This window comes from Phyllostomus hastatus, unplaced genomic scaffold (assembly GCF_019186645.2).
Source record: "Phyllostomus hastatus isolate PE091 unplaced genomic scaffold, TTU_PhHast_1.1 phas_scaffold_182, whole genome shotgun sequence".
In the NCBI taxonomy this organism is placed as follows: Eukaryota; Metazoa; Chordata; class Mammalia; order Chiroptera; family Phyllostomidae; genus Phyllostomus; species Phyllostomus hastatus.
In genome coordinates, this window is record NW_025334013.1 from 18,523,456 (window position 1) to 18,548,491 (window position 25,036).

General features: G+C 55.1%; 1 protein-coding gene across 4 annotated transcripts in view; it reads left to right on the plus strand.

Moving 5' to 3' along the window:
- Positions 1 to 25,036, plus strand: part of PTPRU (protein tyrosine phosphatase receptor type U) — a 77,067-nt gene that overhangs the window by 43,859 nt on the left and 8,172 nt on the right. Inside the window, exons 15-26 of one of the 4 annotated variants that reach the window (XM_045858742.1) lie at positions 206 to 235; positions 3,295 to 3,452; positions 12,815 to 13,005; positions 13,708 to 13,783; positions 14,257 to 14,333; positions 16,035 to 16,052; positions 19,562 to 19,598; positions 20,241 to 20,338; positions 20,429 to 20,545; positions 21,331 to 21,485; positions 23,446 to 23,581; positions 24,083 to 24,232. In XM_045858742.1, coding sequence (XP_045714698.1) covers positions 206 to 235; positions 3,295 to 3,452; positions 12,815 to 13,005; positions 13,708 to 13,783; positions 14,257 to 14,333; positions 16,035 to 16,052; positions 19,562 to 19,598; positions 20,241 to 20,338; positions 20,429 to 20,545; positions 21,331 to 21,485; positions 23,446 to 23,581; positions 24,083 to 24,232 — 1,243 coding nt within the window. The remainder of the gene's footprint in view (positions 1 to 205; positions 236 to 3,294; positions 3,453 to 12,814; positions 13,006 to 13,707; positions 13,784 to 14,256; positions 14,334 to 16,034; positions 16,053 to 19,561; positions 19,599 to 20,240; positions 20,339 to 20,428; positions 20,546 to 21,330; positions 21,486 to 23,445; positions 23,582 to 24,082; positions 24,233 to 25,036) is intronic. The other 3 variants (XM_045858743.1, XM_045858744.1, XM_045858745.1) reach the window with 3 other exon arrangements.

The window sequence follows — 25,036 nt, forward strand, 5'->3', positions numbered from 1 at the left end:
CAGGGAAAGTTCCAGAGGGGGGCGTGGGTCCTGGTCCTAAATGACTGAGCCTGGCCAGCCCCTGGGACAAGGAAGGCCCTTCTGACCTGTCTGGTCCCGGGCCAGGCCCCCTCCAGCTCCTCCCCGCTGGCTGTGTGCGGCCCTGGGCCTGGCCTCGTGGAAGGACCTCGGGCCCGACTGTGCTGTTCTCTTTGCATGCTGCCAGGAGAGACCACTATGCCTACTCCTACTACCCGTAAGTAGCTCCACAGGCCTTGTGTCCCGGCCTCTCCTCGGGAGACCCCGTCCCACCCATGCTGGCTTCCGTAGCCCCCTCTGTCTCTGGGCCTCCCTCCTCTGCTCTGACTCTCCTCTCTGTGTTGTCCTCCTCGAGTGGAGGACACAGGCGCTGGCTCTGTAGCCAGAGTCTGGGGTGCAGACCTGGCTCTGCTGAGTCACCCCAGGCCAGTCGCTTACCCTCCCTGAGGCTCTGTGTCCTGCCCCCCTCCCCGAGGCAGCCCCTCGTGTTCGAGAGCCATCCCTGCTGGTCAGACCACAGTCCTCGTCCGGGGGGGTCCTCACGCAGCCCCACTCTGGGGTCCACAGCCGTGTGCGTGTGTGCGCGTGTGGGGGGCAGCTGTCCCCACGCCGGTGGCTCTCCACGCAGTGCAGACAGCACTCAGGTCTCCAGGAGCCTTTCTTTGCTGGGTGGCCCCCGGCTTCTCAGACCCACCCTTTCCTGAGTGCTTCCTCTGGGCTCAGTTCTTCACACAGTGTCCTCACACCAGTTCCAACAGGTGGGAACTGTGACCCCATTTTACTGATGAGGAAACCGAGGCTCAGGGAGGGTAAGGGACCTGTCAGAGATCACAGGAAGTGCAGAGCTGGGGTTACCGCCCAGGCCCCCATCTGACTTCTGATGCTGCTCTGTCTTCCCTGACTCTGCAAGCCTTCTAGAACATTCCCCCCACCCTTGCTTGTTCTCCCTCCTTGCAGAGCAGGCTCAGGTGGTCCTGGACCAGCCCAGAGGACAGTGGTCTCTCACCTCCTCCTCCCTGGACCCTCTGTTTGCATCAGCGTTACCCAGAGTCGTACTAGCCTTCCCAGCAACCACGCCCACGGCCGCTCACTGGGAACCCCCAGCTCAGCTTTTCCAGGAGCGGCTGACACGGCAGTTCTCCTCCCTCCACTGTGCAGTCCAGTGTTGAGCTAACGCAGAACTTTTCCAAGTGTCTCTGTCACATTCCATCTGCTAATCCCACCCTGAGGCCAGGTGGAGGCCAGCCCTGTTCGGTGTCCTTCCCGGTTCTGTCTCCTGGGGGTCTGCTTGGCTGGTGTTTGTAGTTCTTCCGAGTGGGCCAGGAGGGCGGGGACAGAGCCCTGTGGTCCACCACCGGAGACCGCCTTCTAGGCCGGTGTCCACTCTTGACAGGTGCTCCTTGGGCACCGTTGTTTAGCCGAGTTGACTGGCTGTCCTCTGTCCTCTGTCTTTCCTATGGCTTGCTGGTGTTTGCCACCTATCCCCCCTCTCTCTGTTCCACACCCCCCTCTGTTCCCTTGCCCTCTCTCTCTGTCATTGTCTCTTTATTCTCTCTTCATCCTCTACCCCCTTTCCCTTCTCTGTATCCTAATTCTTTTGCCATCTGTCTTTCCCTCCTCACCTCCCTTTTCTTCCCTTCTTCTTCCTGCACCTTCTCTCTTATTTGGACGGTCAAGGTCACAGCCGCAGAGGCTTCTCCTCATCTGCCCCCAAAGGGGTGTTTGGCTGTGCCCTAGGCCGCAGTGAGGGTGATGCCCAGAGCCTGTGGGTGGGGCTGCGAGGGGGAGGCCTGGGCCCACTGAGCTGTCCCTGGTCCAGGCTGGGAAGGCTGTGCCTCTCTCGGTGCACAGCAGCATCGGTCCCCGGGGTGCCCACAGAGCCATCTTCCTGGCACAGGAAGGACATTGGGGTCCTGGCAGAAGAGGCAGCAGAGGTCCTCCTGTCCTCTCCCTGCCCCAGAAGCTCTTGGGCCAGGACAGGCTAATTGGAATTTGCCTGTGTGGACAGATGCCTTCACGCGCCTTTTTATCTCTGTGATCATCAGTGTCCCTGAGCCTTCACAACCTGAAAGTCCTTTCTTAGGTCTGCACCACATCTTGCATGCTGTAGGGCCGAGCAAGTGAATAGTTCTCTTTTTCAAAACTTTTTAAAATTTATTTATTGATTTTAGAGAGAGAGGGGTTGGGGGGGAAACATCCATTTGTTGCTGCGCCCACCCATGCACACATTGGTTGATTCCTGCATGTGCCCCGACTGGGAATTGAACCTACAACCCTGGCATATTGGGAGGAAGCTCCAACCAACTGAGCTACCCGGCCAGGGCTGACAGTTCTCTTGTCTTGAGCCTTTCATGTGATTGTGCCCCTGCTCTTCCTCAATCTCAAGTGAGTCCCGAGTCCTTGCCTGTTGCTCGGCCCCTTTGTCCTGGAGCTGTGTCCGTCCCTGCCTCCCCATCCCGCGTCCCCCTCCCACTTCACTCCGACCTGCCCGAGTCACACACCACCTTCCTCATCTGGCTGAAGGCCTGGCCGTGCAGGGCCCTTGCCCAGGGCCTTCTGCGGAGCTCTGCCCTCGTGAGGCGTGGGGCCTCTTGTCTTTCCCAGTGCTGCTTCTAGCAGTTGGATGGACTGATGGTTAGGTGATGGGAGATGGACCTGTGTGGATCTCTTTACAAGTCTAATGTGGCCCATGCTGGGCCCGTCCTGGGAGCCTAGGGGTGAGATGCAGCCATGGCTGGAGTTCGCTCTGGGCCCAGGGGAGGACTCCTGAGCACTGGCTGAGCACTGGCCAGACCCTCTGCCCAGAAGGAGGATTGTGGGCCATCTCATTACATGAGAAAAAGGAGTTCCCAGAGCAGGTGACTGGTGAGGACAGGGGAAAGGACGATGGATAGGGGGCATGCGGGGGCTGGAGTGGGTGCAGCCGTCTTCCTAGTTTGGGGTGGGGTGACTGCTGTGACACCAAAATAGGACCAGAGTGATTTTTCCTGCCATTTCCTGAGCCCTTGGGGCCAGGTCCCCACTGCTGCTCCATCCCTTGTTCTTAGCAAAGGTCCCCAGGAGAGGGTCCCTGCCCAGTCCCTTTTGGGGGGAGGCAGCCCTCTCTGGGTCTGGTGAGTGAAGGAGGGAGGCAGAGCCCTCTCAGCATCCAGAGATGCTTCTAGAATGGTTTCTGCACTTGGCTTCAGGGCCCCTGACTGCTGGGCTTTCTCATCCGCCTCGGGCACTGTCCTGCCCAGCTCAGCACCCACGTGTCCCGTCAACCCCCCTCTGCAGGAAGCCTGTGAACATGACCAAGGCCACCGTCAACTACCGCCAGGAGAAGACGCACATGATGAGCGCCGTGGACCGGAGCTTCACGGACCAGAGCACCCTGCAGGAGGACGAGCGGCTGGGCCTGTCCTTCATGGATGCCCACGGCTACAGCCCCCGGGGTGAGTGCCCGGTCACGGCCCCTTCCTCACGGCTCTGAGGCTCCTCACATTCGCTAAGTTCTGTAACATCCCAACCCAAATTGAAGCATCTATTGCACCCCTGCTAGCGACCAGCACTGGGCCTGGAAGGGCAGAGAAGGCAGAGGTGTGGCCTTTGGCTTGGAGGAGCTGTCGGAAGAGGGAGGGCTTAGACACAGACTGAAAGAGGAGGAATTCGAGGCGATGTGTGTTGTTGTGGGAAGTGCTCCGGGGACTCCGAGGAGGCAGTGACGCTGAGTGATTGGAGGGCATCCGAGCAGGCTCCGGGCTTGGGGAGCCCCTCCTGTGTGAGAGAGGCTGGGGTCCAGTGGCTAAGAGGGATTGCCCTGGAGGCAGCCAGACCTGGATGTGCATCTCAGATCCCAGAAGCAAGTTGCTTAACCTCTCTGGTGGTCGTCTGCTTCCCCTTTTCCCTCTGCCGGTGGGGCTGCTTGCAGACTAAGTCAGGGTAATGTGCATACGTCATCAGGGCTGTACCTGGCGTGCAGGAAGCGCATGGAGAGTCAGGTGTGTGTGCTAGGGACTTGTCATAACTCGCTTCATCACACATCTTTGTATTCCATGGAGTGCTGATTTGTACAAAAGAAAATATATAACGTTTACGAAGGTCATAAAGTCATAACAATATAACAAACACCAGGGAACACCACCGGTGAATTACAACATCCTCCAGGTGCCCCTCTTCTCCCTTTTACATGTAAATGTCCCCGTGAAATTTGTGTTTCTACTTTCTCGCCTTGTTGGGGGGGTAGCTTTGCCATGTGTGCATACACCCCCAAACCGGGTGTTGTAGAATTTTGCTTGCTTGTGAGCTTTATAAGAATGAAATCACACTCTATTTTTCAACTGCACGTCATGACTCTAACATTGACCCAGGTGGATGTTTCGCTACAGTTCATTTATTTGCTCTGATGTGTAGTTTTCCATTGTTCGAATGTGCTGCAGTTTATTTTTCTATTCTGCCGTCCGTGGGCATTTGCTTTGTTTCCAGTTTCCTGCTATTACAAACGAGGCTGCTGCGAACATTCCGAGATGCGTCTCCAGATGCACCTGCACGGGGGGGGGGGGGGGGGGTTGCTAGGGCCGCTGGGTGATGGAGTGTGCGCGTGCTCCGCTCGAGGAGACAGTGCCAAATTGTCTTCCAGAGTGGCTCTGCCCGAGTTCGCTCCCTGAGACAGAGCCTGAGAGTTTCCGTTGCTTTACATCAAGATCAGAATTTGCCAGCCTTCTTCACTTTTGCCAAACTAGTTTGCATAAAATGGTAATTCTCTATAGTCTTATTTGCATTTCTATGATTACTAATGAGGTTGAATGTATTTTCAAATCATTACTGGCCATTCAGGTTTCTTCTTCCATGAAATGCGTGTTCATGTCTTTTACCTAATTTTCTGTTGGTGTTTCTGTTGCTTTCTTAGTGGTTTTTCAAAGTTTTTTATATATTTAGGATGATAACCATTTGTGACTTATGAATTGCAAATATCTCCTTCCAATTTGTGACTCATCTTTGCGGGTTATTTATGGTGTCTTTGGATGAACAGGTTTTTATTTCACTTTAGCGAAGTTCATCAGTCTTTTTAGAGCTTGACCTCTTCTAAAACTTTTAATAATTTGCATTTCCCATGAAAAATTTTTAAAAAGATTTTATTTTTATTATTTATTTTTAGAGCGAGGGGAAAAGGAGAAAGAGGAGAGAAACATCAATGTGCGGTTATCTCTTGCGCACCCTGTACTTGGGCACCTGGCCCGCAACTCAGGCATGTGCCCTGGCTGGGAATCGAACCAGTGACCCTTTGGTTCCCAGGTTGGCACTCAGTCCTCTGAGCCACACCCACCAGGGCTCACATTGAAATCTTTATCTCTCTGAAATTGATTTTTGTGTGTGACATGAATGAAGGATTTTATTTTATTACTTTTCCTCTAGGGAAAACCGGCTGTCCCGGCATCAGTTATTGTGGTTCATGCTTTCACTGCAGATTTGCCAGGTCACCGTTATCCCGCACCGCACTCCTGTGTATATGTGGGTTGTGTTTGCGCCCCCATTCTCTTTCACTGGCCCGTGTGGTGATGCCTGTGATGACCTAAGTCTTCACACCTGAAACATCGAGCCCTCCCAGCTTCGTGCTTCATCAGGGGCGTCTTGGCTCTGTTCGTTCTCGTCTTCGGTCTTACAAAGCCCATCAGGTTCCTCGGAAAACTTGGTTGGATGGACTGGCATTGAATCTATGGATCAATTTGGGAAAAGACTGACATCTTCTGAGACTGTCTTTGCGTTTTTGAATGTGATATATATCACCCCGATTACTTAGGTCTTGAATGTCTTTCAATCATCTTCTCCATTAGATCTTCTACCTTTTTTCGTTAGGTATACCCCAAGGTCCCTTATATTTTTATTTCTATTGCAAATGGCAGATTTGTGTGTATGTGTGGTAAAATATACATAATATTAAATTTATCGTCTTAACCATTCTTTTTTTTAAAGATTTTATTTATTTACTTTTAGAGAGAGGGAAAGAGAAGGAGAAAGAGAGGGAGGGAAACCCCAATGTGTGGTTGCCTCTCATGTGGCCCCCACTGGGGACCTGGCCCGCAACCCAGGCATGTGCCCTGACTGGGAATTGAACTGGTGACCCTTTGTTTCACAGCCCAAGCTCAATCCACTGAGCTACACCAGCCAGGGCCCATCTTAACTATTCTTAAGTGTACAGTGCAGCCGTCACCGCCATCCATCCCCACAGCTCTTCTATCTTGTAAACTGGAACTCTGTGCCTCTGGAGCAGTGATTGCTCATTCCCCTCTCTTCCCAGCCCCTGGCACCCCCTCCTGCCCTCTGTCACTCTGATTTTGACTACTCTGTCTCGTGTAAGTGGGATCGTGCAGGGTTTGTGTTTCGTGACTGGCTGACTGCACTGAGCATAATGCCCTCAAGGTTCCTCCATCTGGCAGCACCTTTCGAGACTTCCTCCCCCTTCTATAAAGGATGTAATATTCCATTGTATGTACACACCCCAGTTTTCATATCCATTCATCAGTCAGTGGATACTTGGGTTGCTTCCATATTTTAACTATTGTGAATAATGCTGTACGAAATGGGTGTCTTTGAGGTCCTGCTTGCAGTGTTTTTAAAAAATATATATATGCAGAAGTGGAATTGCTGGATCACGTGGAAACTCTTAAGTTTAATTTTTTTGAGACACCCCCATGCTTTCCACAGTGGCTGCACCATTTTGCATTCCCACCAGCAGTGTACAAGTTCCCAGTTTCTCTATCTTCTCACCAACGCTTGTTTTCTGTTTTTGGTACTAAGGAACATGGGTGATATCTCGTAGATTTGATTCTTGTGTTGAGCACGTGCCATTTGTATATCTTCTTCGGAGAAATGACCGTTCAAGCCCTTTGCCCATTTTGAGTCACGTTTTTTATTCTGTTGTTACTGTTGAGTTTCAGGCATTCTCTCTGTCTATATTCCGGATGTTAATCTCTTATCAGATACATGATTTGCATATATTTTCTCCCATTCTGTGGGTTGCCTTTTTATTCTGTGGATATCTTGTGGTGCATAAAAATGAAAAATTTTCATGAAGTCCAATTCGTCTTCTTTTTTAAACCTTCTGTTGCCTGTGACTTCAGTGTCATAACCAAGAAATCATTGCCACCCTGTATTTTCTTCTAAGAGTTTCATAGTTTTAGGTCTTACATTTAGGTCTTTGATCCAGTGTGAGTGTATTTTTGTATGCGATGTTAGGTAAGGGTCCAGCTTTGTCCTGCGGTATGTGGGTGTTCAGTGTTCCCTGTATGAACGGCGTACTTTTGAAATATGGCGTGTCTAGTTGTTGCTCGTGTAGAGATATGCAGTTGATTTCTGTGTGTATATAGGTTTTACAGCCATACTTCCTGGTAAACTTTCCTATTAATTTTAATCTGTCTGTAGAATCTTTCAGAGTTTCTGACCGCAATGAAAAGATCTGCAAGTACCGACAGTCCCGTTTCTTCTTCTTTGTTCTTACCCCTTCCCCTTGTCTTTCCGAGTAGCGCCGGCGGGGAACCCCGCGCGGCATTGAGTGGGATCGGCTGTCGCAGGGGTCCATGTCATGTTTCCCTGACTTTAAAAGGTGCACCTACAACCTGAAACACGGAGAGTGAAGTTGACTGGAGTTTTTTGTAGAAATGTTTTACCCGATGAACAAAGTTCCTTTGGTTTTTAGTTTGCTACGAGATTTTATTTTAAATGGGCATTAAACATATCAAATCCCCTTTTCTGCCTTATCCTCATTTTTTCCCCTTTAGCTTGTTAATGAGGCGAGTGACATTTTTAGCTTTTCCAACGTGAAAGTAACCTTTAAGTCCTGAGCCAGTTCAGCGCGGTCGTGATGTATTACATTTTTATCTGTTGTTGGATTCAGTGTAATTATAATACTGTTCGCGATTTTAAAGCTGGGTTTCTGCGTGGGATCGGCCTGTAATTTTTCTTTTTTTGTGCTATCCTTTTTCTGGATTCTGATATCAAAATTCGGTTAGCCTTCTAAAATGCATTGAGGTCTTTTTTCTTTTTTCCCTTATCCTGGAAGATGGGGTAACTGGCTCCTTGACAGTTCAGTGGAATTCATCTGTACAACGATCTCTTTCTGTTGTTTCTCTATGAAAAAGAATTAAACTTTTTACTCTATTTCAAGGAGTAAAGGATTATTGAAGCTCTCTATTTTTTTCGAGCCACTTTTAGTAAGTTAATTTCGTCTAGGAACTTGTCCAATTGCGTCTGACTTTTCAGACTCTCTGACACGCGCTCACTCATCGTGTTCTGTGATCCTCGCTGGGCTTCCGCCACGGCCGTGCACGGGGGCTGTTACCAGCCCTTCACGCTGCAGCTTCGTCCTGGGATGGATGTTTAGGTTGTTTCTGGTTTGGGGCTGTTCTGCTGTAAACATTAAAAAAAAACAACCAACAACAAAAAATAAGAAACCCAAGCGAGGAAACAGGAGCTCCAAGAGGCAAAGGCGCGAGTCTGGTCTGACAGCCAGGGAGCGGCACAGCCAGGGCTGCAGCGTGGGTCTTTCTGAGTTGCAGAAAGACCTTCCTGGTGTACCGTCCTGGGCCTTGAGTGGGTAGGTAGGACCAGGATGGGCAGAGATGGGGAGGAAAGGGCGTTCGTGGATGGGCACCAGCACGTGCAAATGCACGGGGTGGGCACGTAAGGAAGACAGGGAGAGGTCTGATTGCCCCGAAAACTCAAGCGGGTATTGGGGAGAGTGGGGCTGGGGGCGCCTGTCTTGCCTCTGCGTCCTGTGGGAGGCAGGAAGCCTGGGCTCTGTTCCCGAGGAACTTGCTGATGGGAGGGGGAGACGGGGCAGATCAGGGGCAACAGCACCAGGCTGATTGCCGTGTGGGTGGTGGGGACAATCAGTGCCGCCAGTGTTTTGAGAAGTTACACCTGTGGGCAGGGGTGGGCAGGTTTTTCGGCTGGGGCTGGGATGGATCAGATTTGATCGACGGTGAGGAGGGAGTGGGTGCAGAGGTGGGAGGCGGGGCAGGTCCTCTGGGCGTTTTCCGGAGACCCACGTGGGTCTCAGAGCCTTCTCCCCATCTCCCCAGGCCCCGTACTGGTCTAGCCTCCACTTTTCTCCTTTTCTTTTCCAAACAGGGTAGGCCAGATTTTCGTGGTTTAGAACAGAAAGCCATGTAGATTTTGATGCCTCCTCGGTATGCGGGTTTTAAAATAGGGACTAATTATGCTGAGTAAAGGGTGGGGGCTGGCTGTGAGGAAGCCGGCCGGGATGTTCCCGAGAGGCCGGGCTGCGCCCCCGCTGTCTCTGAAGTCCTGCCTGTGGCAACCCTCACAGCCTCTGGGCCCTGGCCATGGGAGCGCTTGACCCCTGTGGGTGCCAGTGGGTTCCGGCCAAATGGTTTGCCAAACAAGTGCCAGGTTCCCTCGTCACCACAAATGTCCTTTTGTCAGGAGGAGTGAGTCAGAGAGAGCAGGGTGGACGGTAGATGGGCCTGGGTTTGGGTCCAAGGGTGCACCTCCTGAGCAGGCAGCTCGGCCCTTCCAGGCCTCGGTTTCCTCGTTTGGTCGGGCAGATAACGATAGCGCTCGCATCATAGGGATGTTCGAAGGAGTAAGTGACTTTAGGAATCATGCCAAGCACATGAAAGCACTCAATATGTTCGTTATTGTTAGCTGTCATTACCGCCCGCGTTTCTTTCAAGTTTATGCTAATTGCTTACAGTGAAGGAAAATTACAGCGTGCTACTAGATCGTATCACCGGGGGCCTGTCTTTGTCGGGGCGTGGATGGGAATGGGGGAAGGGCCCATTTTTTGAGGACGGTCTGAGGTGCTTCATTTTCAGATGAGGAAACTGAGGCCCAGAGAGATCAAGCGACTTAAATTTGAACTCAGGCCTCTCTGATTCCAGACCCCGTGTTCGTTTCTCCGGGCCTTGGTCCTCTCCACAAAACATCAGCTGTCAAGTGGTTCCTTGTACAAGGTGCCCCGCCGTCGTGATGGAGCTGCGGAGCCTGGGAGGACCCTGGGTGGCAGCTTCCTCTCTTCCCCCCTTTTAGGGGCTGCCAGTTGTGGGCAAGCTGGTCCTTGGGGTGGGGGGGGGATAAGGAGGGAGGGTGGGGGAGGGGGGAGAGAGACAGAGACAGAGACAGAGAGAGACAGAGAATGCGTGTGTGGAAGCCCATGGGATTTTACAGAAAAGGAGAGCAGGGACCGGTTGTCTCTGGATCCAGGACACAGAGGGTCCTCTTGGCCGTGCCATCGGTCTTCATCTTGTTGTCCTGTGGTGGCCTTTGTAGACCAGCCTGTGTCTCTCTCAGGCTCCGCTGGAGGCTGTCCAGGTTTGGCTCTGGTTCCCGGCAGGATCTCACCCAGGTGGGAGTTCTGCTTGTCTTTGGCCATCAAGCAGACCCGGGCCTACTTGCAAGGCTGCGTCGGGGCTGCCAGTCCTTCAGGGTCTCCGGGACCAGCTCCCAGGTTCCCTGCCACCTCCTGCAGCCCTTTCCCTGCCCGGAGAGCCCTCTGCAGAGCTGCCAGTGTGGTTTCCGCAAACAGCACCAGGACCCTCTGCCTCCAAGTCCTTCAAGCCAGCGGAACCACTTCTTCTCGAAATCCCTGTCCTGTGTGTTTGTTGTGGATGCTCTTTAGAGCTGTCAGGTCCTGGGTGGGTGGAGAGGGACTGAGACAGGGAAGCCTCCTCTTCTCAGCCCGCTGTCCCGGCTCCCTGAGACTCAGGGGCTCCTCCCTTTTCTGGGAACTCCTCGCAGGTCAGTAGCTGCCTCTGCAGGTGCTCACTGCGTGTCAGGTGCTGGGCTGGTGCTCTGTGTGCATTGTCTTATTCAATTTGTACATCATGCTATTGGAGAGAAACAGCTTTTCATTTGACACACGAAAACAGAAATTTAGGGAGAGTAAGGAACATCCCCAAGGTCGCATGCAGGGCTGGGGTGTGGTCTGGGGCCTGACTCCCGAGCCCACCCCGTAGTCGCCGCACTGCACCATGGTCACTGAGCATGTCTCATGAAGCAAACAAAAAAATCTCTCCACGGTGAAAGACAGCGGTGAAACATCGCTCTTTCCACCCATCTCCTGGAGATTTAAAATGCACGCTACCATGTTGGAAGCCCTAGCAGGTCTTACAGGGAAAAAAACCTACTTATTTTTTTAAAACAGAATTTCAGGGATTTCCTTAGAACACAGAACCCTCGTGTCCTCCTTCTCACCATCTTTTTAATGGGGCGCCACTTAGTCACGTGGCGTGACTGATGTTTCCTGGAACGCCCTGCGGCGACCCCTGCGTCCGGCGAGCCTCTCGTCCTTGGACTTCAGTTTCCTCATCTGTCAAATTAAGGGTTTGGAGCATCTGGCACTGGACTTGCCCTCCAGGTGTAAGCAACTAGAAATCTGGATAAAGGATGTGAAGTAATTGTTTGCAGACATTGGGTGACAGCCGCTCAGGACTTTGATTCCTGAAAGAAGAGTGGAGCCCCGCCTTTGAGCCGCCTTTCCACCTGGGGCCGGCCTCCAAACCGTGGTGTGGAAGGCGGGATGCAAGCAGGGGCAGGCGTGCGTGGCCGGGGAAGCCGAGCTGCCCAGGGCTCTGTCCTGGTGCTCAGCCATTCATTCTGTTAGTTCTTCATGAGGAGGAACCAGAGGCCAGGCACCAGAGAGGGCTCCCCAGAGGAGGGCCGTTTTGGCTGGGATCTGAAGGATGAGTGTGAGCTCACCAGGCAAAAGCAGGAGGGGAAGGGCGCTGGAGGCAGGGGGAACAGCATGTGTGAAGGCAGAGGGGAGGGTGGAGGCTGGCACGCAGGCCCCACTGGGAGTGCCCCACTCTCCCCTGCCAGCTCAGACCTGGGCAGAGAACAGCTGTAAGAAAGGCAGGGGGTGGGCCTTACCCGGGACAGGAGGGAGGGAGGGTTCAGTAAGTGTGTGGGAGGGAGTGTCTGAAGGCGGGTGGGGTGAGTGGGCTGTTTTCTCAGTGGGCTGACCGGAAGGGCCAGGGAGTGGGTTGGTCTCGGGGGAGAGGGCAGTTTTCTTTGGGGGGCACTGCAAAGCTCTCCACCTGTTCCCTGACTGGCCGAGGCCGCTGCACAGGCTGACAATGGAAATGCTTATGCAGGACAAATGCCTCTGTTCAGGTGCCTCTCGTTCATCGGCAGAGGCAGTGGACTCAGCACCTAATTTCGGGGTTTGCTTATCTTTGAATGGGGGTAATTGCTGGGAGTTGTCAGTGTTCCAGATTGTTCCCCAGAAGAAGAGGAGGAAGGAGGGGAGTGTCACAGGCTCTGCCCCACGCAGGCATCTCAGAGAAGTCACAGAGGGCTGGTCCTGACTGGGGAGGAGCGGGATGGAGTGAGGAGACTACAGCAGGCCAGGCTGGGCCAGAAGGGCCCTTGGAGGTCACGTGATCCGACCTGCTCCTCTTACAGATGGGAAAACAGAGATGCCGCAGGGGAGGGACTGGCCCAGGGTCACACGGGTGGGCCCAGCTGGGCTGCTTGGCTCCAGTGAACAGCCCGGCACTGCTCCCTGCCCGTGCTCCCTTCCCCGCTCTAGTCCAGGGGCCCCCAACCTCCAGGCTGTGGACCAGTAGCAGTCCAGGCCTGTTAGGAACTGGGTCGCACAGCAGGAGCTGAGCGTGAATGCAGCATGCTTGAATCACCCTGAAACCATCCTGCCCCACCCTGGTCCATGGAAGAACTGTCTTGCGTGAAACCAGTCCCTGGTGCCAGAAGGGTTGGGGGCCGCTGCCCTAGTCCATGTGCGGTTCCCCAGGCTGGGGCCCGTGTGTGTCAGCAACCCTTTCCCTTTCTCCATCTGCAGGGGACCAGCGTGGCGGTGGGGTCACTGAGGCCAGCAGCCTTCTGGGGGGCTCGCCGCGGCGCCCGTGCGGCCGGAAGGGCTCCCCGTACCACACGGGGCAGCTGCATCCCGCGGTGCGTGTGGCCGACCTCCTGCAGCACATCAACCAGATGAAGACGGCCGAGGGCTACGGCTTCAAGCAGGAGTACGAGGTGCAGGGCCCAGTGCGGCCAGGACCCCGCCAGGGCCGCGCCTGGCTCCTCACGTGGACCCCGAGCCTGCCGACCCTCAGCCCAGTCCCAGTGGACCCTGGCTCTCACGGTCCCAACTCATTCTAATTTTTTTGACCTTGATCTTGATCCTAATCTCAGACTTAATCTGGTTTCTCACTTGAATCCTAACCCTGACTTGAAATCAGGCCTCAAATATTTCTTTGATTTCTATCTGGACCCTGATCATGCTCCTTATCCTATCCCGCATTTGAACCTGACCACCACCACACTGACCCTGACCTCAGACCCAACCCCGACTCTCATCTGAGCGCCATTTGAACTTGGACTCGAATCCCATCCTATCTGTGTCTGGACTCTGACGCCACTCTTGTCCTAATCTGAACTGGACCCTCACTTTGACTTTCTTCCCAAGTCAAACCTGATGTAACCTAAACCGGATTCTCACTCTAAAATGTCTCTGAACTCTGCTTCTCTTTTTCCCTTTGCTCACTCTCCTCCCCTCGCACTGCATGGCTCCGAGCCAAGCTGGCGAAGGGATCCCCGGTGGCCTTACCCCGGGCCCCAGGTCTCACCCCGAGTATGGCCCTCGTCCTGGTCCCACCGCCTCTTGCTGACAGGACAGGGGTCTGATGAGTGGAGGGGCTTCTCTCCCCCACTGACTCCTACTTTCCCTTCTGGCAGAGCTTCTTTGAAGGCTGGGATGCCACAAAGAAGAAAGACAAGGTCAAGGGTGGCCGGCAGGAACCCTTGCCTGCCTGTGAGTCCTGGGGAAGGGCCTGGGTCCGGGGCAGTGGGCGGGGGGAGGGGCTAGAAGGGGGAGAGCAGCCAGAGGGAGCCATTTCTTGAGGGTCTACCATGTGCCCAGCCATGTGCTGAGCGTTACACTTACTATCTTACTTCTTCCTCTCAATCCCATGAGGGGGGACGTATTATAACCCACTTTACAGGTAAGGAAACTGAGGCTCTGGAGGTTAAGCCTCTTGCCCAAGGTCACACAGCTAATACTTGTCTGAGCAGCACACGGCCTCTAGCCTTCATGATGCCATTGCCTAGACTCAGAAATCGCTGGCCTGGCCTGCCCCTCGTGGTCCCCAGAGCCTAGTGGTCAGTGCCCTGGCTGCCCTGCCTGTGCCCCCCATCTGGCCTCCAGGAAGCTTGCCCCCAGCCCCCACTCTGTGCTCCCTGGTTCAGCCCCCATGCACCCCATGGCTGCCTGCTCTGTGTTTCCAGACGATCGGCACCGCGTGAAGCTGCACCCGATGCTGGGAGACCCCGATGCCGACTACATCAACGCCAACTACATAGACGTGAGTGCCTCGCCCCTCATCTCCGCCGGCCTGGCCCTGCCTGCTCCGGGCTCCCCGTCCAGGCAGGCCTGGGACCTGCCAGGGGATAAGTGGGCGCTCAGACGGCTGGGTTCTGGGTGTCCCCATCTCCTGCATCAGGGCCAGGGAGTTCAGAGCAGGGGTGCAGAGTGGGCAGCAGTCACCAGGAAGGTTCCTGCAGACTTCGGGGTTGGCCTGGGAGAGGGGGTGGGGGGCTTCAGTGAAGCGGAATAGAGGGACGAGGGCAGACAGCTAGGCCTAGCGGTGAGGAAGGAGCCCCTTGCGGCGAGGGGCTGAGAGGCTTGGAACTGGGATTCCCAGGACACACAGAGAGGCCGCAGGTAGGCGGGGGCTGGACTGCGAAGGACTCCAGGGGCAGTTTTCAGGAAATAGGGGCCTTTCCCTAGGGGCACCAGGGCGTTGTCAACATGTTCGACTGTGAGCCGGGTAGAACTGGAGGATAACAGCTCATAAGTATTCAGCATGTGTGATATGCCAGGCACTGTGCTAAGCACTTTATACCAAATACTTAGTTTCTCATAATCCCTGCAACTACCCTATGAGGTAGTTAGCATCATGACCTCACTCGATAGGTGAAGGAACTGGGACTCAGAGAGGTGAAGCTATTTCTCTCAGGTCACACAGCTAGTGCATGGCCAAGAAGGACTCAAATCTCAGCCTGTCTGTGTCTCCAAAGCCTTTGCTGCTAACTGTCACTGCAGCAACCGGGTCTCGCTGGACCAGAGGGAGGGGCCGGAGACAGGGCAGGCAGCCTGGAGGCCTGGGCAGGGGTGTGAAGAGGAGCAGACGAGTCTGCTCCCCAAGGATGGAGGAGGTTGAGACGAGACGCTGGTCGGACTCCCTTGGCTGCAGCAGACCGGGTTTGGGAGAGAGTCATTTGTTCATTCGTCAGAGGTATTTTGAGCGTCCACGACATGCTAGGCATTGTGCTGGGCACCAGGGACACAGACGTGGACAAGACGGACACGGTTCCTGCTTTCCTCGAGCATTCACTTCTAGTGAGGGAGACACATAGATGTCCTTCACAATACATACACGAGTAAAACAGTTCCAGATGAGGTAGGAGAGCGCAGGCCGGAAAGAGGAAGGACCCTGCTGGAGTCTCACAGCGAGTCAGTGGTAGGGCCGCGGTCAGCAGTGGGGGGCTGCATGGATGAAGGAGGGCTTGAGCTGGCTCTGGGCGGCTGAGGAGGAGAGGGAAGGGCGCCCCAGGTAGGGAGGAGCATGAGCAAAGGCCTGAGGTTTGCAGGAGGAGGAGGGGTAGTTGGGGATTCTGGAGATGACCTTCTTCTCCCTCTTCTTCACCCCTCCTGGGGGCCAGACAGTCTAACCCCTGTTTCCCAGAGTTCCTTGCCTTGCCCGCCACCTCCCATCCTCTCTCCTGGCTGGGATGTGGGCCGGGCCTGGCGTCTCAGACTGAAGCAGCTTTGGTGATGGGGCCTCTCCTCGGTCTCCTCGAGGTCCCAGTTGGCTTCTTCTTGGGCCCCCGCAGGGACACACCACGGACCCCCTCCTGGCCCAAGCTGGCCCACCCATCTCCACTCTGCCTCCCCCACTCGCATCACCCATTCTGGCCACGCCTGTGCTCCACCCACCTCCTTCTGCCTCTGGCCTAATATCTGTCTCTTTTGCTTTGTACTGTTCCTCCCTGGAATCATTAAGATTCGGATAAACCGTGAAGTAAGTATCTCTCTCCCCTTCCCTGCCTCCACTTCCTCCTCCTCCTCCTGTCTGTCTGACTGGCTGTATCTCAGATTCTCTCCGTCTCTGTCCTCTTTTCCGGTCACTTGTGTGCCCAACACCAACCGCCCATTTCAGCAGCCTGGCCAGGGGCCACCCAGTGCCGACGCTTCGACACTCTCCCCTCGTCAGCAGGTCCCTCCCATCAACCGCTGCCCTGAGATGGGCAGTGGTGTCGGGGTGCGTCTCCAGGCCCCAGTGATGCCTCAGCTACCACCTTTGTCACCTTTGTCCCTAGCCCCTGTGCTCTCGGAGTCCCCTCCTTAGCCACACCTTCTTCAGGGGCCCTGGGAAGGGCGGGTGGGGGAGGCTGCCCGGCTGCCCTGTCTCTGGGTCGTTTGGGAGTCAGGGTTTTCAGGGGAGCAGGACGGCCACGGTCCGTCTCCTGGAAACTCGTTGCCCTGGTGTTCAAACCCCTTCATGATGAGTCTGCTCGAAACTCCACCCCGACCACGTTGCCTTCCATTGTCCCTAATTTGAAATGTTTTATTTTGGAGAGCAGTTTGGGCATTCTATTTTTTAAAAAATATTATGTCATTTTGGGGCCTTTTAAAACTTAAAAAAAATCCAGAATTTATCTAGTGATCTTCTGATTTGATTTATATATATATATAAATTTTCATAATATCTGATGCCTGATGGGATTGTTTGCTATTGTGTGTATTTTCTATTTTATCTCCTTTTTTCTTTTAAAAATATTTTTCTTGCATTTTTATGTTTGCAAAAATACAGTTCGTTATCAGACCACCAGACACCCTGGAGACGCCTCACGCAGAGTGAAAGACCCCCGAGGTCACATCTGCTGGGGGTGCCCAGTGACTGCAGATGGGCCCCCGCACGTGCCCTGCGTTCAGAGCGCGTAAACACAGTTGGTGTGCGGGGTTCCTGAGTGGAAACGGGGCATTAGACCCACGAGGTGCCGCAGCCACACTCCGCCCCACACTCCGTGAGGCGGCGTTCTTTGTTGTCCCTCTCTCAAGGAACAGCCCCAGTCGACTTGAGTGTCACTGGCTGAGTGCCTGCTCTGTGCGGGCACCTAAGCCCAGCACGTCACTGTCTTCCCCGTGCCCTGCGAGGTGGGGACCCACGTTTGGCAGACGAGAAAATCGAGACTTAGAAAAGTTAGGGGACTTGTTCACGACCGCATGGCACTGGGCGTCACCCCCAGCCTGAGCCCTCAGTCCTAATGCTGTACTGTGGCTCTTCCCCTTTGGGGAGCAGCAGGGTGCCCAGGGGGTCTCACCCACGAGGCAAGCGGTCAGTCCTCCGGTGTCCCCCACTTGGAGGCTGCAGGGAGGGGCGGGGTCTGCCCCTGCGTCCGGCTCCTGGGATATGGGATGCCCTGGAGTGTGAGGACCGGTGCTCTGTAGTGCCGGTCTCTAAAGCAGGTGTACTCAAGGTGAATTCCTTGTCTTCCTTTAAACCCGATTGTTTTAAACTTTCCGCCCCACTGTCCTCTAAGTGATAAAATCGTGCAATAACGCATGATGCAGTTAAAAAGGTAATGAGCAAATATCATGGGTTATCTGTTTAAAAATGTGTGTATGCTGACTAGCACGTGGGTGGGTGCCGGCATGGTGCGGGGCTCTGTGGAGAGAGATGGAGTCAGAAGAGGCTCTTGCTCTCGTGTGGGATCTCAGGCAAATGGGTGTTAGGTGGGGTAGCCTGTTTCCAGCTTGCCCAGCACTGGGGGTGGGCGGGCAGCACTGAGAACACCTTTGCTGGGTTCTCCCCTCTGACCCCCGTGGCCCAGCAGCTCGGCTGAGGACTCGAAGCGGAGGCAGTGGCTAGGGAGGCAGAGGCAGGGCATTCGGTTAGACCTGGAGAAGTCCCAGTAGTGAGCACTGAGTAAGTCTGGGCGGCTTTTCATTATTAGTGTCTTTGACTGTGTTCTGGTCATTGTCACAAGAATGGCGTGTAGGTAAACAGCAGAGTCTCAGAGATGTATTTCTCACATTACCATCACATGCAGAGGAGAACAGAGGCTTAGAGAGGCTTAGAGAGGCTGAGGGTCTGGCTACTCAGTGTGTGCTTTGAGGCCCAACATCAATACCACCTGGGAGGTGGTTGGAAATGCACAGTCCCAGGCCCCACCCCGGACTTTCTGCATCAGAATCTGCCTTTTAACTGGACCCCAGGAGATCCGTGTGCACGCGAGAGGCTGAGAAGCACGCTCTTCATTTGGCAAAGCTGTTACAAGAACCCAGGTCAACTTGACTCCAGGGATAAGATTCTTGACCTCTATAGTACACCACCTCCTGCCCCAGAGATTCTTGACACTCATACTTTGGATGTTGGAGGATACTCTTTGACCTTTGAAGCGGTAGTAATAAGAATAGCTACTATTGATTAAGCATTGACACTGCTTGCCCCAGTGCCAAACCCTTGACATGTCTCTTCACTCTTCACAGCAGCCCAAGGAGGTAAATACTGCAACATTTCCCATTTTACAGATGTGAACAGTGAGACATAGAGAAGTGAAACGGTTTGCCTAAGAGCACCCAGTTAGCAAGTGCTCCTTAGAGTGGGGTTTGGACCCTGGCACTCTGACTCCAGGGCTCCCTGGGCCCGGGGCAGAGGAGTTCAAGGAACTGTATTGAGGGCGTGAACTTCATGCAGGTGGCTGACCTTGTTTTTTTTTTCTCTTGCACCTGCCCTGCAGTCCTTCTTAGCTGTAATCCCGGGTCGCCCTCGTTGGGGCAGGGCCTCAGGGGCAGCTGTGGCCCTGGGGTGGGGGTGGGGTCTGGCCAGTTTTTCTGCTGGGCCTGAGGGCTGTGGGAATGGAGGAAGAAGTAGTTCTTGGCCTCTCTTTCGTGGGAGATAATTCAGGTAAAGTGCTTAGCACAGTATGTGGCCGTAATAAATAAGGTCTCAAAATTTATTATTATTGATTTTAAGGATTTAAGAAAATACTTAAGAACCATGAGTAGCCTGGGTGCTCATTTGCTCCCACCTGACGCTTCCCTCTAGCCCCCCCAGCTCTGATGGCTGGGAGGGGGCAGGAGGGCTGAGGGAGGGGGGCTGGGACAGCTGGCAGGACCCAGCCTAGGGTCTGGGGTTGCTCAGGGCCTCTGGGGCTTTGGGAACAGAGAAGGTCACCCTGGCTTAATTTTTCTCCAAACAACAGCTGGATTGTCAGGTGATTGTGGATCATTGTCCCCATTTTATGGATGGGGAGATCCTCTAGGCCCTTATAGGAGTCATGTCCTCCCTGGGGCCACACAACAACCATAGGTTTAGACCCAAGACACTGGTGTCCCCGCTGCTCTTCCTTCTTGCTTGGGGACTGGGGGGACAGGGGCACCTGGCTAGCAGGTCCTGGGGTCTTCCCTCTTGGGTGGGGCAGTTCGGGGGTGGGGATGGGCTTCTGGGGAAGGAGGGCAGAGGAGGCCTGAGTGAGCAAGGGGCTCCTCCCTGGGGTCTCACTCCTCCCTCTTCTTCTGTTCCAGGGTTATCACAGGTCAAACCACTTCATCGCCACTCAAGGTATCGGTCACTTCTGTCCACGTGCCCCCCGTGTGCCCCGCTCTGCTGAATGCTCTCTGCACCTTTCCGTCTTCCCTACCGAGCTGCTTGACTCCCTGCCTCCCTTCTGTGTTTGTCTGCCTGTCTCTCCGAGCCCCAGTCTGGCTGCGTCTTCTGGAATCTGGCTGTCAGTCTTCACCCCCCTTGCATCTGTGTCTCCCTGGCGTGCCCAGGCCATCTGTAGCTGCCCGTTTGTCTGTCCGTCCCTGAGGTGGTGCATGCAAAGGGGCGAGCCGGGCTCAGTCCTCATGGCTGTGGATGGCTCCTTTCAGTCTGGGGGCCGCCTGGGTCCCTCTGGCTGTCTTTCTCCCACCCCACGGCTGTCCATTTGTTTATCCTTTCTGGAGACTTGTGCCATGCCCCACCAGTTCTACCTCCTGGGTTCCACTCAAGATGACTGAGGTCCCCAGCCAAGCCCCTGACACTGCCCATGCCCGGGGCCCTCCGGGCACGAGTTGGCGTTGGTGGGATATGAGTGGCATGTGCATGAAGCCCCCACTGGGACTCAGGAGCTGCCTGGCCTGGGCTGGTGGTGCCGGGCAGTGGGGCTCTGGCCCTGGATGGAGGCCTTGCCTCCGAGACAAGTGCCCTCTGCACCTCCAGGGCCGAAGCCCGAGATGGTCTACGACTTCTGGCGCCTGGTGTGGCAGGAGCACTGTTCCAGCATCGTCATGATCACCAAGCTGGTGGAAGTGGGCAGGGTGAGCGGGGCTGTGGGACGCGGGGACACGGGGGCGCGGGGGCCGGGGGCGCAGCGGAGAGCCCACTGAGCTTGCCCCGTGGGCCTGCAGGTGAAGTGCTCGCGGTACTGGCCGGAAGACTCGGACATGTACGGGGACATCAAGATCACGCTGGTGAAGACAGAGACCCTGGCTGAATATGTCGTGCGCACCTTTGCCCTGGAGCGGGTGAGTCTCCGTCACCTGGTGACTTGGGGTGTCTGAGGGGGTGGGGCAGAGCCCACCTGCCCACCTCCCCCAGCCCAGGAGCGGGAAGGGAGGAGGGCACTGCCGCCCCCCCCCCCCACTAGGCAGTTACTTGGGCACTGCTGGGAGCAGCATGATAGGGCGGGAAGCTCACTGTTTTTGCTGGCGACGCCGAAAGGTAGTTGAGATACTGCAGACGGTGACCGTAGTCGCCGAGTGTGGGTCTTACTTACCCTGTGCCAGATGCTGCTGAGTGTGTGACATGTACTGTGTCAGCCCCGGAAGGCCCTGTAGGGTGAGGCAGTTACCACTAGCCCCATTTTACAGATGAGCAAGTGAGGCCCAGAGTGGTCATATCACTCATGAGAGGCCACCGGCCACCGGTTGGACCAGCCCTCCTGTCCATGATCCCACCTGGTCCTCTGTAGGATCCTTAGGAGAAACAGTGTCCCCCGTAGACAAAGACCAGGGAGCCACTGTGATCTCCAGGGGCTAACAGCAACCTGGCGCTGGAGGTCAGCGTTCAGCAGTGCAGGTGCAGGCGCCAGGCGGACCCCAGCCCGAGTCCAGCGTCATGAACCTCGGCAAGGGGTTTCTGTTCTGTGATCCCTAGTTTTCCAGCTCGTACAAGGAGCAGTCACACCTATGCCTACGTTTATTGTTGGAATGGAGGCCCTGCAGTGAGATGCTCGCTGCGGTGCCTGGCACACAGCAGGTGTCACGTAGGCGCCAGCAGTGACTCACCGTGCTTACTGTCATCTCCCCAGAGAGGCTACTCCGCCCGGCACGAGGTCCGCCAGTTCCACTTCACGGCGTGGCCGGAGCACGGCGTCCCCTACCACGCCACAGGGCTGCTGGCCTTCATCCGGCGTGTGAAGGCCTCCACCCCGCCTGACGCCGGGCCCGTGGTCATCCACTGCAGGTGGGCACTGGGCCCCCCAGGAGGAGAGAAGCTGGGGGTGGGGTGGGTGCAAGGTCTATACGGGAGATTGGGCTTGGGCTTGTCCTACTTAGACACAGAGGACAGGAGAGAATGACCCTCAGGGGCCCTTTGCCCTTTGCACTTTGGCTCTAAGGTTGGCGCCCTCATGTGCTTCCCAAGACCCTGGCCCAGGCACCAAGGAGACACTAGAGACATGGAGGGGTTGACATTGGCGGCACCAGGCAAGACCAAGTTCAGAGAGTGTCACCACACGCCTGCGTGCTGGGTTTGGCCCAGGGGTGGGAAGGACTTTGCCTTCTCTCCTTTTCTCCAAACTCAGGGGCTTTCCTTACTCCTTGGCCTTCTCACCTTCTCACTCCTTCCTCTCCCGCTCCTGCCTTGGGTGGGCCCCATGAGCCCTGCTGTCCGTCCTCTCTTTGCTCTGCTTCCTCTCTGACTCCGTATCTTCCTTTCGCCTCTTAAGTGGGGGTCTGTGCCCTGTCCTGTTCCTGCCCCTGCTATCCCATCAGAGAGCCTCACCTCTGACCCCGTGGCTTTGGCGAGTCGTCTGGACCCACGAGCCCAGGGCTCCACTCCTCGGCTCCTCGGCCCCCAGGGCCCCAGAGCAGACTCGTCCCACTGCCTGCCCTGCCAGCCCCCACGCCAGCTTCCCTTGGACTTCTCCAGGCCTCTTTACAATACTGTTTTTTGAGAATAAAACTTTCTCCCAGAATAATACACTTAAAGTGCTCAAATATGTGTAAATATAACTTTATGAATTCTCACAAATCGAACACACCCATGAAAGAACCAGCACCACTCTGGTCAAGGCACAGAGGTCGCCAGGCCCCCGGGGCCCCGCCCCGAGCAGTCACCGCCCCGACTCCCACATCCTTAGTCGGTGGGTCAGTGTCATGTGTTTGCGAACTGTGTGGGCGTGGGGTTGCACAGCAGGTGCTCTTTCGTGTCTGACTCCTTCCCCCCGCCGTCTGGTGTTCCTGAGATCCCTTCGTATTGTGTCTTCTTCCTCTGGGTGAATACACTGCCGGTGTTTATCAGTTCTGCTGTTGGTAGGCGTTTGGGTGGTTTCCCGTTCTGAGCTCTATGAGGAGCGCTGCTAAGGACATCCTGTGGCCTGTCTTTTGGCACGAGTGCATGCACACACACACACACACACACACACACACACACACATTTTCTGCGGGGTGCGTGCATAGGAGTGGAATTGCTGTCCGTGTTTTAGTAAAGACCGCCAGCTTTCCACAGTGGTTGTATAAGTTAGCTCCCACCAGCAGGGCATGGGGACCCACTTGGATACTGTTATTTTCGATCTTGAAGTCTTGGCATCATCTTTGTCCACCCTCCACCCTCCACTTCGCTTCACCGGTGCCGAGCATGAAGGAAGGCCCCAGGGATGGATCCCACGCAGCTGAGCTCTCGGTGAGCTCCCAGTCGGGTTAGGGGGACAGCCACGTGACCGGTGATCATGCAGCAGGAAGGGTGTTTTAATAAAAGTCTGTCCAGATTGCTCTGGGGACTCAAAAGCGTGCTGTCTGCTGTAAGGGTTGAGAGTGGGTCTGAGTGTGGGGGGCTTTGAGGGACGTGCAGGAGATTGGAGGAATATCCCACAGCAAGAACAGCCTCGGGTTAAGCTCCCAGCATCACCGTGGTGCCTGTCTCCTAGGGAAGCTGCTAAGTTTCACCTCTGAGTTCTCCCTACGCTTCTCCTCCTTTCCTTCCCCAAGGCTCACCCCCAGCTCTGTGCTCTCTCACGCTTCTCCGGAACTCTCCCAGCAGCCTTCTCCCCGGCTCCTCCTTGCCAGGGCAGGGGTCTTTCTCTGCCCCTCATTCCCTGCATGGTACCCACCTGGCCAGGTGCCCCAGGGCCCCTCTTTTCTTCCCTTTGTTCCTGGAACCCCTACCCAGCCCCCTGACCTGGCCTGGGCCATTCTCTTCCCAGCGCGGGCACTGGCCGCACGGGCTGCTACATCGTTCTGGACGTGATGCTGGACATGGCCGAGTGTGAGGGCGTGGTGGACATTTACAACTGCGTGAAGACCCTCTGCTCCCGGCGTGTCAACATGATCCAGACAGAGGTGGGGGACACAGGCCTCTGTCGCCTGCTCCATGCGGGGGCCCAAAGCTGGTATCTGAAGGGTGTTCTTAGGCTCTTCCCCTCCTTAGAATTTCCCCTGGTTCTTCCCCATCCCTGAACTTGGTCAGCCAACCTCTCAGGGTCTCCCAGACTCAGCTCCACTGTGTTCTGTTGGGTGAGGTCAAATAGCAGCCAGCCAAGGTCACAGGTTCTGCACTCAACATATGCCTGGGTGTGGATCTCCGCTGGAGGCGACCCTGGGCTGCCCCCTGACCTTCAGAGTTTCTCTCAGAGTGGTTGTAGGGATGAAATATGAGACAAGTGAACATACCCACAAAGGCTGTTTCAGATAGGACTGGTCCAACCTGTAGTAACAACATGGCTGGACTCCGCATCAGAAGACCCATGCCTCAATCTCGAGCTTACTTCCTCTTGCCACAACCCCAAAATCTCTAGCCTCTAGTCCCCTCCTGGTTCCTCGTATTCTTACCTCCTGTTCCAGGAGCAGTACATCTTCATCCATGATGCAATCCTGGAGGCCTGCCTGTGTGGGGAGACCACCATCCCTGTCAGTGAATTCAAGGCTACCTACAAAGAGATGATCCGTATTGACCCTCAGAGCAATTCCTCCCAGCTGCGGGAAGAGTTCCAGGTGGGCCTCGAGCATGTGTGTGTAGGTGTAGAGGTGTGTGGCATGTGGGTGTGGGTAGTATGTGTGCATTGGAGGTCCTCAGTGCTGTAGGAGTCAGAGCTGGGCTATTAGGAAGGACTTTGAGACAGCGGGGAAGGTGCATCAAAGTGTCTTGGAGCCCAGGCTTTGAAGTCGGATAAACCTGGGTTCAAATGCTGACTTATCTAGTTAAGAGCTGTGAATGGCCTTGAACACTCACTGTACCTCTGCAGACTTCAGTTTTCTCACCCAGAAAAGATGGATAGGTCGTATTGCCCTTGCAGTGTTCACGTTCATCAGGATTTTTTTGGTTGCAAGTGATAAAAATCCAGCTTAGTGGCTCTTGTAACTGAAAAGACTGAAGGTGGTGCAGCTTCAGTTATGGCTGGATCTGGGTGCTCAAACGATGATGTCAAGACACAGTCTCTGTCTGTTTTTGGTTCTGCTCTTTTCTATTTTGGCTTCATTCTTAGACCCACTCCCTGGCACCCAGCAGGGCTAGGCTTACACCCTCTCTACGGTCAGGAGACTGGAAAAAGGCACTTTTGCAGTGGTCCAGAGTGTGGTCACGAGGGGAGCAGAGAGGCCAGATGTGCTCTCCATTCCAGGGTTCCTGCCAGAGTTCAGCCGGAGCATGCGTGCTGGGTGCCTGGTGCTCTGGGCCAGCACAGAGTGGCCTCTCAGGAAATGATTCCTGGAGAGAGGGAGGTTGGGCTCTGGGGATCAGGAGAGACTGGGGATCCCCTTTGAGGGGAGAGAAAGAAACTGAGACCCCCATGAGTCAGG